The 12,853-nt window shown below is 40.6% G+C and overlaps 1 protein-coding gene across 1 annotated transcript; it reads right to left on the bottom strand.

Annotated features, from left to right (window-relative positions):
- Positions 1 to 1,014: 1,014 nt before the first annotated feature.
- Positions 1,015 to 8,918, bottom strand: lsg1 (large 60S subunit nuclear export GTPase 1). Its single transcript, XM_048977674.1, has 14 exons — positions 8,705 to 8,918; positions 8,475 to 8,601; positions 7,731 to 7,851; positions 7,507 to 7,593; positions 7,334 to 7,420; positions 7,142 to 7,202; positions 6,866 to 7,042; positions 6,361 to 6,693; positions 6,164 to 6,265; positions 3,504 to 3,647; positions 2,355 to 2,478; positions 2,164 to 2,243; positions 1,882 to 2,058; positions 1,015 to 1,543 (listed from the first exon to the last, which is right to left on the bottom strand). The coding sequence occupies exons 1-14, from the start codon at positions 8,804 to 8,806 to the stop codon at positions 1,364 to 1,366; spliced, it is 1,902 nt and encodes a 633-aa protein (XP_048833631.1). The 5' UTR covers positions 8,807 to 8,918; the 3' UTR covers positions 1,015 to 1,363.
- Positions 8,919 to 12,853: the final 3,935 nt, after the last annotated feature.

The following is a 12,853-nucleotide window of genomic DNA, read 5'->3' as shown; positions in this document are numbered from 1 at the left end:
TGCTGATGGACAGGCTTTTACTACAATGTCATGGATGCTGGTAAAAGCTTTTTAGGTCACCTTGTTCCAGGTGTTTTGTGGGGAAATATTCTTTAGGATGCGTTTAGATACTACAAATGCTATGTTTTATTTATTCCCTCAATTTGTAAGGCAGCTCATGTAGCAAGGCAACTTCAGGACTGATGCAAGTTGCCTGTGGTGGCCAGGAATTCCACCCTCACATCTCTAGCTGTGCAGAATCCTCCTCACTTTTAAGACTTTCAACTTTTAAGAAGACTAAGGATTCATAAAGCAAATGAACCTGAATATAAATGACACTGAACCCTTCAGAATTGAATTTGGTAAAGGAACCATCCAAAGGATTCTTGCATTGGATAAGTGGAAAATCAGGGAAAATGTTATAAAGGAAGCTGCTTACAAATACATATATAAAAAAGCTGCCTGGGAAGTGAGAATTTATGTGAAAGTTGATGAAAGCATGCAAAAGCAGTGACATAGAGGTCATCAAGATTCTTCGTACCCAAATTAGACCAGGTTAAAAAGGTACCATCCATAAGTGAAAGGGAAGGACAAGATGACCAGCTACTGGGGCATAAACAAACAGCAACTTAGAAAGACTTTTCAGACAATGAATATACCCAGTCTGATCCAGGAGGATGGGGGGGGCAGCTTTTAAAGGTAAAGTCAGTGATTTCGACATCTTCACGTCAGTATTCAGTACGCTTACTGGGTGCCACTGTAGTCCAATCAATATCGTAAGCTGAGAAAGAAAAACTACTGAGAAAAAGTCTTGTCTTGTTTAGGGAAATTTGCAATTGCAAATATAGCAGTACTATACAAACATAATTTAGCTGATTGATAGCTGATCATTCTTCCTACACCTTACAGAGATCAACATATTATACTCAATATAAATGTTACATTTTAAGACGGGATTTTAAAATAGAAATTACTTAAAAGGAATTACAGTGTTAACTGGTTTCCAGAACCAAATCAGGCAGTGCTACCATTAGCTACACATAAGGGGAATTTCTTTATTAAATCTCAGCCACCCTACCAGTTAAAAACATTTCTTTTTAAATAATCCCCTTTAACAATTCCAATTTGCATCAATATACATTTGTTAAATTATGAACATTTCTCATAATTTAATTTATCTCCATTTGCAATGTAATGAATGTTCATTACCAAAGGTATTGGAAAGACAATTTACAAAAAGATCCATTTCTACTAAATGACGCAGCACAAAAGGTAACCCAGTATAGTTTAAATACATATTTTGAATGCATAAATTATAACATTCAGTAAGGAATTACAATGCAGTTTGTACTGCTGTTGGTGGATATACAGTGAGAACAGCCCGCTACATGTCCAGGTGCTTAGTGAGTCTGCGCACTTTCTCCTTCTTGTTCCTGTTGCCATGCTTCTTCCAGGGCTTCCCAGCAGCCTGCTCTGAGCCTGGCTGGGCCTGGTTAGTCAGGCCACTTCCGGGTTTGTAGCCCATCACCGACTGGACGCCCCTGGTCAGGGCCCTCACATTGTCCTGGGAGAAAAAAGAAAGAAAAAAACATACATTACTGTCTATATAGCTACAGAAAACTAATTCATATAAAGGCAGAATAGTAATAATAATAAAAACAAATTAGTTCCAGCACTACATGCTTGGACCACTAATACTAATAATAATAATAATAATCCTGCATCCATTTTATTTGCAGGGTGTTCCCTAGCCTTGTGTCCCATGCTGCCTACAGTTCCCCCTCCTATGACCCCGATCAGATAAGCAGTTAGGAGATGGATGGATGGATGGATGGATGGATGCAAAGACGCTTGCATTAGATGAGACTGACATGGAACACAGAGAATGAGGAAATCAAATACCTGATGGAAGAAGTTCTTGTCCACCACATTTTCGATCCTCTTGATTTTCTGCTGCCTGCCCGTCTCCGCAGAGATGCCTCGCGTCTCCCCCACTTCTGGCTTCTTGAACGTGCTGTGCTGAGGCTGGAAATCCTCAGGTCTGATGTGGGCAGGTGGGTGACAGTAGAGTAGCTTCCCCTGGTGGTGGAGCGACAGCCATTGTGTTTCAGGGAGTCAGTTAATTTGAATGCTCTGTGCCCTCTTACCGCTCGGCCGGCGGCCTGGCGCTCGGTGCTGACTTACGCCGACGTAGTCCTTCAGGATGTACCGAGCCGAGCGGGACTGGTCAGGCTGTCCGTGTGCGGTCATGAAGCCCCTCATATCTGTAACACCGCCCAAAGCATGATGACGTGAGCGGGGACGGAACAACCTTGCAAAAAAAAAACTCAGGGACTGGCCGAAGAGCTGAGATGTGCAGGGTAGGGCATCCTTACATCCGTAGGCTGTCAGGAGCTCCTCGGTCGTGGGAGGCCGCTCGGGGTCCTCGTCCTCCCGCGGGCGGATGATGTTGATGCCATAGGTGGCTTCCAGTACGTGACGGGGAATAGTCTGGCACACGTACCGCTGTTAAGGTCCTCAGGTCAACAACAGCGATGCCACACTGCCCAAACACACACTTCATGGTTTTAAAATGCATTTTATGTTAGTTTGCACAATTAATGGGGAGGAGCTCCCCCTACAGGGGGTGCACAAAATGACAAATACTACATGAAAATTTTATATTAATTTTAGATTAACTAAGTCACAATTACAAAACACAGAGATGAGTCATATTCAGCTGAATGCCAATTGGCAATATGTCACTTATAAGGGGGCCTAACAATCAACGACCAAATTTTCAAAATAACTCAAGGCATGCAGGAGTGTTTCAATGAGGCCGGTGTCCAAATTGCATTTTACAAAGTCACAAAAACTACTAAAGTTAATGTGTCAAGGGGAACAGTCTCACATGGCGACACTGAAAAACTGAATTGGCAAAGAGAAGAAGTGCCGTCAAACCGAGGCTCACCAACAGACTGAGCAATGCTTATCAGAACATCCGCTAAACACTGCAGCCTCAGAAACAATCACAGACTGAACCAGCACCTCAGTGAGCCAGTGTCAAAAAAACTATATATCTGAAGTTTCACAAAGTTAGAATTTATAAGAGGACTGCCATTTAGAAATGGCTTGTGTCCACCACAAGGGCTGGAACCCAGAGGAACAAGAAAAAAAACAAAATATACAAAGTAAATTTCCACATTTTTCCTCCAATGGCTCACTACACATAATTCTCAACTTGTATGATACTGTTTCAAGATGAACAGAAGCTCTTCTGAAGGTGAGCAATGAGTTTTGTGTCTATTGCTAGGCGTTTCTACTGTCCACCCCCTGAATGATCAAAGGTGAACTTTTAGTGGTCTTCCCCCAGTGTTACAGTAAAAAGAACAAATAGGAGAGACAGACAGAGATGGGTGAATAAAAAGACCAATAGATGGATGGTCAGGCAGACAGAAAAAAATCTTGTACAAACTGAAAAAGTGTGGTCTGAATTTCTTTGTAACACTAAACTCCACATACCCCAGTAACATGTAAAAGGATATCAAAGATATTGCTGGAACATGGTCTCGCATCTGGTCGATTGGTAGGATCCCGGAGCAGATCATGTCAGCTTTAGTGGACACAAACGAGGGCATGACCAGCCCAGGACAGTCACAGAGGCACAGGCCTGGATCCACAAACAGTGTCTGCAACAGCAAGTTCATCTCGCTCAAGTTCTTGTGTTAACATTCACACACCTGTTAGTACAACCCTGTACAGCAGCCTACATGATTCACTTTTTCTTATTTTTTAAATACAGTCAAATACCGTATAACGGGGTAAAATGTCTGGAATTCAGGAAAAGGTATGATACTGCCCAAGCCTAGTGCAAAAGCTGTTTATCTGGGTAGCAGGTACACAGTGCCCACCATAATGACACGTTTCCTTGATTCGCCCCTCTGCTCCACAGTTTAAAATTTCAAATCAAATATTGCACACTCCAGATTTTAACAAAGTCACTTGCGTACATTGTGGTTTCACCATGTATAAATTACAACACATTTAATATATTGTGCCCCTCTTTTCAGCGCACGATGATGTTTGGGACATAGCGATGGTATGTATATTCTAGCAGCCATGTTGCATGTGCATGTGACGACTGCTTGAAGCCAACGACTCACAGACATCAGCAGGTGCTGAGCATCTTCCCTGCTGATGCTCTGTCATGCCCCTTGTGCAGCCACCTTCAGCACTTGCATGTTTCAGGGGTTTGTCCCATTAGATTTCCTCTTCAGCAGGCGGGAGGCATGCTCAGTTGGATGTAAATCAGGCGACTGGCTTGGCCATTCAAGAATTTTACTTTCTTTAGCTTTCAAAAACTCCCATGTTGCCTTAGCAGTTTGTTCGGGATCATTCTGTTGATGCAGGATGAAGCACCGTCCAATGGGTTTGGAGGCATTTAGTCAAACTTGAGCAGATGTTTCTACACACCTCAGAATTCATTGTGTGACTACCGTCAGCAGTTACATCATCAGCGAAGGTAAGTGTGCCAGTCGCCTGTGGCAGCCATGCTATAACACAAGCTATAACACCTCCACCACCACGTTTGACAGATGGGGTGCTGTGCTTTGGATCTTGGGCAGTTCCTTTTCGTGACATAAATAAGCACATAAATTACTTCCGTATGCAGTCTGCCGAACATTAAAAGAACTTACGTTCTGACATAAACCATATGCTAAATACCATTCACACATTTAATGAGTTTGTACGTGCTTATACCCTCATGAGGACATCAGCTGAGTAGGCGGTGCTTCAGTGTGGCCCGGGACACAATCCCGTTCGCACTAGTATAGGACTTTAGCATAGTGAGGATTCCTCTGTCATCAGCAGGGGAAGTCTTCCTGGGCTTATCATCCCTTTGCGATCACTAAGCTCATCCAGTGCATTCTTAATGATATTCAAGACAGTTGATTTTGGTAATAACAAGGTTTGACTGATGTCGCTAATGTTGTTTGTTTTTTTTTTATTATTTTATTTTTCAGCTTCTTTTACTCATATTGGCATAGCTCTTCTTATGTTGAACAATAGCAACTATTGACTCCAAATGACTGAAGCAAGCCTAGGTGTCATATTCCTGCACTAATGAAGCAATGAAACACACCTGAGTATTCAAACACCTGTGAAGCCAATTGTCCTAAACATTATGGTCCTCTGATATGAAGACGACTGTATAAAAAGTGCTGTAATTTCTGTATGGTGAAACCAAAACGTATTCAAATAACTAAACTGAAGTCTGGAATGTGCATTTTAATCACATCTTAATTTTTTGATTTGAAATTTTAAACTGTGGAGAAGTAAATCAAGGAAAAATGCATCTTTATCCCAAACATTATGGAGGGCACTGTATATGATTTATTACAAATAGTGTATTATACATGTTCTTATGATTCTGGTATTGCATTTCAGCAAAGCATCATAAACTGGGAATCCAAAGTGGTTCACACCTGTTTTCTGCCAAATTACTACTGTCAAATGAAAGCTGAGACCCTTATTACTATTTAAACACATGCACACAAAGACACACACATACACAAATTTATGGTAAGAAAAAAGTATAAGAATTCTTCATGTTCTCCAAAAAGTAACAAATATCTTGTTGGGTGGCTAGATAAACACCGTGCTGGTGAGGGGCACCTCAGCCCTTGCATGCATTTGTTAAATTTCACCGCCAGCTCATATAATTAATTAACTAATCGATTGAGTAATACATAATCAGTTAAATAGCTTGATGAGTTACTGACTAGACAAACATGTTATGATAGTGGTCCAGTCAACAAATATGAGGGTGTATTTCACAATAACAGAAAGCATTATTCTCTGTGGCAGTCCTTTGCATGGTACCGTGTGTATTTGCACATCTTCACACAGAGACAGGCTCTCAATTGACAGTAGTCATTAGGCATAAAATGAGTGTAAAACACATTGGAAAGCCAGTTTATACTGCTTTGCCCAAAAGCAATAACAGGAATACTGGATGACATTCCTGGCACATTGTACATATTTAATGAAGTTCAGTTTTCCCAAAATAACTTAAGAACTCACTAATACTAGCAATGATATTAAAATCAAAAAGTATGCAGACTCTTATACCTTAAATCTGGTGAAAACAGTACTTTTACATCACCATAATACTCACAGACATAAGCAGTTTGTTAAGAGTTACCTGAAAGTGCTTGGTGTGCCCAGGAGTGGCTGAAACTGAAACCACCTTATTTCTGAAAATAGTGTTGATCGTAGAACTCTTCCCCACGTTAGGATACCCCACCTATACCAGGAACAAGAAACGGCTGTAAGAGATGCCACTATGAATGTCACAGCATGGAAAAGCCACCGGCAATGTCCTGGAGGAGGAGAGCTCACCAGCCCCACTGTGATCTGGTCCTCCTTCAGCCGGGGCCCAGTGTGTGCAGCCTTGAACACGTCCAGCAGCTCGTCTCTATGCAGAAGATAACTTGTGTTGTGAAAGTGGGCCTGTTTGGGTTCTGGATCTTCCCGCTCCTTCTCATCCCCACTCTCTGATCCCTCCGTGCACGTTTGCCAGTCCTCGTCATCCCCAGAGCACTCCAACTCCTCCATTTCGTCTACGACACTCTCCTCTTCACTTCCCTTCTCCTCGCCCTCATCCTTCTCCACCTTGTTGTTCAGAGGTTTCTCTTCCTTGCTGTCATTCCCTTCATCTTCCACCTTCTCACCCTGTGAGAACCGAACCAGAGCTCTTTATAGGCTTGCGATAAACAGCAATGAATTAGCCCTTGTTCAACTACACGTAACTTCTGAAAACGCTATTTATTAATTTACCTACATATGTTCAAACACAGTCAACGGCACAACATCACAAATATATAACAATGTTTCGGTGCAGCACCTTCTCCTCCTTCTCCAGCCGAGCATTCTCCTCGACGGCGGACCAGAATACTGCTCTAACACCTTCGTCCTGAAAGTACTTGGCCCAGGCCTTGCGCTGCTCAGATGTCAGCAGGTCTGCCTTGTTCAGCAGAAGCATGTTGACCTTGTTTTCTGACACCTCTTTCACATAGTTTTCCTGGTAGAGAGGACAGAAACACCAAATTTTGCTAAACTCCGCTAACAGCTCAGAGCATTGAGGTAAGATGACCTTATAGGGGATAAATACAACACTTACTAAATCTGGACATCGAAACAGCAAGGGGTTTCTGGCATCAATGATTTGGACCACAACGTCACTGTAGGCAAAACAATTTGGTGATTCAATATTTATCCAGCATTAAGGATAAACAGATAATATAGACACATAGTGTAAATCATCAATTCTGATCAAAACAGCAGTCACAAATCTGCAAGTTGCTGTTCCTGCCTTCTTTCGATGACTCTCCACAACTGTCTCCAAAAGTCCAGATTTCTTTCATAAGGGGTAAGAATCAGTTTCTGGTCCTCTTCTAGCCTTTGAAGCAAGCACAACACCATAACTCAGAGGTACCACTGTGTAACAGAGGTGTGTATCACGTGTTTCAGTACAAGAGGGCTTACTGTGCTAGGTCCCGTCTCCATTCTAAGAAGCTGTCTCTCTCAGCCTGCTGAAGAGCTTCTGGGGTGGTGTATTCATCCCAGTGAGGTCTGAATTGCAGAAACAGTTCAAAATGACAAGACAGGAAGTCGTGATGAAACACAATATGAAATGACAGCAGAGAAGAACAAGGTTGGCAGGCTGTAACATGCATACATGGAATACACGCTTGTACTACTAAGTTTACCTGCGAGGTATTCTCAGAAAATGCTTCTTCTCCTCGTGGAGAATCTTAAGCCTTTCTTTCTCTTCTGATGTAAGAATACCTGCCCTGGCTTCCGCAGATACAAACTTGATATTGAGCTTTTCTGAAAACACAAAACGTTTTTAAGACACCCCTGCTGTGCCAACAAGAATATACTATACATATTCAGCAAAACCTCGGATTGCGAGCATGATTCGTTCCGGAAACGTGCTTGTAATCCAAAGCACTCGTACATGAAAATGAGTTTTCCCATTAGAAATAATGGAACTTCGGATGATTTCTTCAAAAACCCAGAAATATTCATATAAAAATGATTAATACAAAATATCGTAAAAATACATAAAACAAATTAACCTGCACTTTACCTTTGAAAAGAATCGTGGATGGTGTGAGAGAGACGAGAGAGAGGAGGGTTATTTTTTAGGACGACTTTCACTATAACTAACGGAGTCACTGCTATCTGTTCGCACACTGGAATGTTTTTCTTTTTGTACGACTTTAAGGAGGCACCTATCCAATGACAGCCGCTTTTGCCTCCTTTTCGATTTCGAAATGTGGACATTGCATTGTTGTTAAACACATTCATCGCTCGCACTGCTACGCAGTTATTCCGGTAATGCTTTTCTATTAAGTTTTGAAACACTCTTCCTTTCAAAACACTCGCACGCCAAGTTACTCGCAATCCCAGGTTTGACTGAATATGGTTTTGAAACCGTAGACATATACCTGCAATAAATTCTGTCCCTGCGAGCTCTGCAGTTGCCAGAAAGTCGTCCAGGGAACTTTGCTCTGTGACAGATTGCAGGTTCAGACGTCCCCAGTCGTAGCCGTCATTCAATTCACTTGTGTGAAGCTATCAAGACGAAAATAAAGACTGCATTAAATTCAAGTTTGGCAACACATAGTAAGCACATTTTGACGAAAAAGGCGATGCTCTAGTAAACTCGCTAGTTTACCCAAGAATCTCCCTGTCTGCCTCCACGACCTGCCAAAATTCTCTCTTTTATCAAAGCTCTTCCCAATCCAGCACCGCTCCCAGTGGACTTTTTCTTCCCCATATTATGTTTTTTTATTTGATAATAGTTGAGTTAACTACCAACGTAAAATCAGAAAGATCGCAAAGCTAAACCATGTGAGACTTGTTTGTATCAGGAAAGGAAGGGGCGCAGAACATACCACTTACACATACAGGATTTTGCCGAAAGGTTTCCTAATGTAGTACAATAACTTTATTTTTTTTTTATTCAATTAATTTTTTTTACTTGCTAAGTTAATTAGAGAAAAATACATTTAAGTAAAACATCACAGTTCACAGTATTAAATACAATTTAAATTGTAACTTTTTTGTAAAATAAATGGTACGTTCAGCTACGTGTCACTAATGAAGCTTCCGGGTAAAACACAACATGGGTAGATTGGTTCCAACATGCAGTAGTGTGAGTTACGGTAATATGAATGCGTACATAGGTCTCTATCTTCTATACCAAGTTATCGTATCCATCCATCCATCCATCCATCCATCCATCCATCCATCCATCCATTCTCACCAATAATGAAGATTGGAAAAAAACTTAGATTGGCTTAATATCTAAAAACAAGAGTTTAGAAAACCAAAAATTGCTTTACAACAATTTTCTTCCATGTGGAATACATTTTTTAAAAAAAAATATTGAAAATGTTTTTGAATATGTTCCAAGTTAAGCAATTTCAGTATGATAGATTTCAATAGTGAGGAAAATGTTTGAAGTGGATTTTATTAATTTTTTGTGTATGTGTTTGGAGTGTGTGTGTGTGTGTGTGTGTGTGTGTGTGGGAGGAAGGGGTGTATTTACCACATTGTGGTGACCAAATGTGTTCCCATGATATACACCTCAATTTGATAAAAATCTGTGAATGCAATCAAAATAGAAAAAAAAATATCTAATAATCTGTATCTAATAATCATAATAATTTGTTTGGTTACGTAAGTTAAGGTTATATGGGTAGGGGTTAAGGTCATAATTGTTGGGGGTAGAGGTTTCCCCATAAAAATGAATGGAGAGTCCCCACAAAGATAGCAATACAAATGTATGTACGTACACAAGCGTGTGTATATATATATATATATATTTTTCTTTTTCTTTTTTAGGGATGGCACTGTAGTTCTGCCTCACACTTCTGGGGTTTAATCTGAGTAATCTGTCCCCCCCCCCACACACAGCCGAAGTTAACTTTAGTTACCAAATTATCCATTGGTGTGTAAGAATGAGTGAATGGTGTGTGTGAGTGTGCCCTGAGATTGGTTGATGCCCCATCCTGGATTGTTCCCTGGCTTGTATCCATGGCCTCTAGGATAGACTCCAGACCCGCTCTCACCCTGCATAGGACAAATTATTTCAGAAAATGGGTGGATGTGTGTGCGTGTGTATATATATATAGAGTAAATCTTTACGCATTTCATAAATGTTCTGAATTAACAAGTGAGTCACATGTGTGCGGAGTTTGCATGTTCTCCCCATGTCGTTGTGGGGTTTCCTCCGGGTACTCTGGTTTCCCCCCACAGTCCAAAAACATGCTGAGGCTGAGTACCCGGAGGAAACCCCAGGACGACATGGGGAGAACATGCAAACTCCACACACATGTAACCCAGGCGCAGACTCGAACCCGGGTCCCCGAGGTGTGAGGCAACAGTGCTAACCACTGCACCACCATGCCGCCCCCTATATGCTATTTCATTCTATAAAAAGAAACTTACTGTACTGTACAAAAAAGTATTTCACCACTGCTTCTTCCTCAGCTCCCACTGTTTGCTAGCACATGCATCTTTTGATTTCTTATTGCAATCTGTGCTTTATTTTTTTCGTGAAATGTAAGTGCAGTATCTGTTTATTAAGTGCTGTGGTTTAATATGTACATTATTATTTCAGTACTGTGTATACTGTCCTTAATGTCTTGCCTCTCATATAACTTGAGATACGCCAAAATTGACATGCAACAAGTGGTCCTGGTTCCAAATGCAGAAGTCGATGGATACCTGTACTTTATATGCTGTAGTGTGCTGGGTGTCAGACATTGCAATGCACCTTGCTTTAATTTTGACCCGTTAGATCAGAGGGAGGTAATCTTATCCAGAAAGGGCTGCTGTGTATGATGGTTTTCACTGCAACTCTCTGAACAGCGAACCTAACGGTTATCCCAATACCTTGATCTTGCTAGCATATTTAAATGTGTACCTATTCAGGAATAGAGTGGTGAAGGCATTCAGAGGAGGACTGATGATTATCAGAGGGAACAAAGGGGCTGGGTACTTGTCAGTATCCAGTAGAACCACCAGACTCCTACACTGAATTGTTCTGGATGTGGCACAGACGTTAATCCCTCTGTATTAGGGGATCCGTCTCCGGTTTGTACTCTTCTAGTTAATAGGTAGATTATCAGACAGATTTTCGCCCTAGTCCAGTACTCATTGACAGCCTAATACACCGTGTTTTAGTTTGTCTTGATAGTCAATACATGTCACAGGATGTACATTACTCTGATGGGCAGGCCCTCTTACATATGATGGAAACACTACAACAACTAAGGGTCAGAAGAGTGAAATACATATAATGAGTGTGTAGCTCAGCAGACTAAGACTCTGTGGCCGTGATCAGAAGGTCGACGGTTCGTGCTCAGAATTGGCAGAATAGCCACATGTCCACAGGCTTTTGAACAAGACCTGAAAACCCTGGGGGCCTCAAGGTAGCAGTCTCTTCACTGTGACCCCCAAGCTTGTTCTTGCCTTTATGGAGAGTAAGATGGGGCAAATTATTAATCCCATGGGGCTTCAGCAGAATTAAAAACCAGTACAAGGAAAATAGTTGTTAATTTTAGATACTACCTTCTGCTGGCATTATGAGAATATTCAGATTATCATTTTTCCCCATAATTGCAATTTTAACATTAAATTTATGATTTTTCCCATGGTCCTGTGGCCGCTTTATATGGTAATTATTGATGAAAACTTTTTTGGAAAGTGAAACAATATAAAAATTGCTTTATTGCGTAAAAAAAACAGTTTTTGTTTAGTAAAATAATGTTTTTTCGCTTTTTATACTGCCGTCTTGTGGCAAATTTAAGTACTGCAGTTTGAAAATAATTAAATGATTTCTTCCCGAAATTGCAATACCTACGTTTGGCCACGAGATGGCAGAAAGAAAATAGAAAAATTATTTTCCCACGGTCTATTAGCAACTTTGTGTGGTAATTGTTTGTATTAAAAATACATTGGACCAAGTCAAATTATTTTAATGAAGAATTAACATCAAAAAGCTGCTAGTAGACCGTGGGAAAATAATTTTTAACTTTTCTTGCTGCCATCTCGTGGCCAAAAATAGGTACTGCAGTTTGAAAACAAATGATTTATTCCTGAAATTGCAATACCTACTTTTCGCCACGAGATGGCAGCAAGAAAATAAAAAAAATATTTTCCCACGGTCTACTAGCAGCTTTGTGTGGTAATTGTTTTTATTAAAAATACATTGGACCAAGTCGAATCATTTTAATGAAGAATTAACAACAAAAAGCTGCTAGTAGACCGTGGGAAAATAATTTTTAACTTTTCTTGCTGCCATCTCGTGGCGAAAAGTAGGTATTGCAATTTCGGGAATAAATCATTTGTTTTCAAACTGCAGTACCAACTTTTGGCCACGAGATGGCAGCAAGAAAAGTTAAAAATTATTTTCCCACGGTCTACTAGCAGCTTTTTGATGTTAATTCTTCATTAAAATGATTCGACTTGGTCCAATGTATTTTTAATAAAAACAATTACCACACAAAGCTGCTAGTAGACCGTGGGAAAATAATTTTTCTATTTTCTTGCTGCCATCTCGTGGCGAAAAGTAGGTATTGCAATTTCGGGAATAAATCATTTGTTTTCAAACTGCAGTACCAACTTTTGGCCACGAGATGGCAGCAAGAAAAGTTAAAAATTATTTTCCCACGGTCTACTAGCAGCTTTTTGATGTTAATTCTTCATTAAAATGATTCGACTTGGTCCAATGTATTTTTAATAAAAACAATTACCACACAAAGCTGCTAGTAGACCGTGGGAAAATAATTTTTCTATTTTCTTGCTGCCATCTCGT

Source organism: Brienomyrus brachyistius, chromosome 15, assembly GCF_023856365.1.
Source record: "Brienomyrus brachyistius isolate T26 chromosome 15, BBRACH_0.4, whole genome shotgun sequence".
NCBI lineage: Eukaryota > Metazoa > Chordata > Actinopteri > Osteoglossiformes > Mormyridae > Brienomyrus > Brienomyrus brachyistius.
Note: the sequence above shows the minus strand (reverse complement) of the source record. Positions and strands in the feature narration are given on the sequence as shown.

Coding starts and splice junctions, on each gene's coding strand:
- lsg1 (XM_048977674.1), bottom strand. CDS start 8,806: ATGGGGAAGAAAAAGTCCACTGGGAGCGGTGCTGGATTGGGAAGAGCT. Junction 7,203..7,333: donor TGGAGAGTCATCGAAAGAAG/GCAGGAACAGCA, acceptor TTTTGCCTACAG/TGACGTTGTGGTCCAAATCA. Junction 2,479..3,503: donor ATGTTCCAGCAATATCTTTG/ATATCCTTTTAC, acceptor TAACAGCGGTAC/GTGTGCCAGACTATTCCCCG.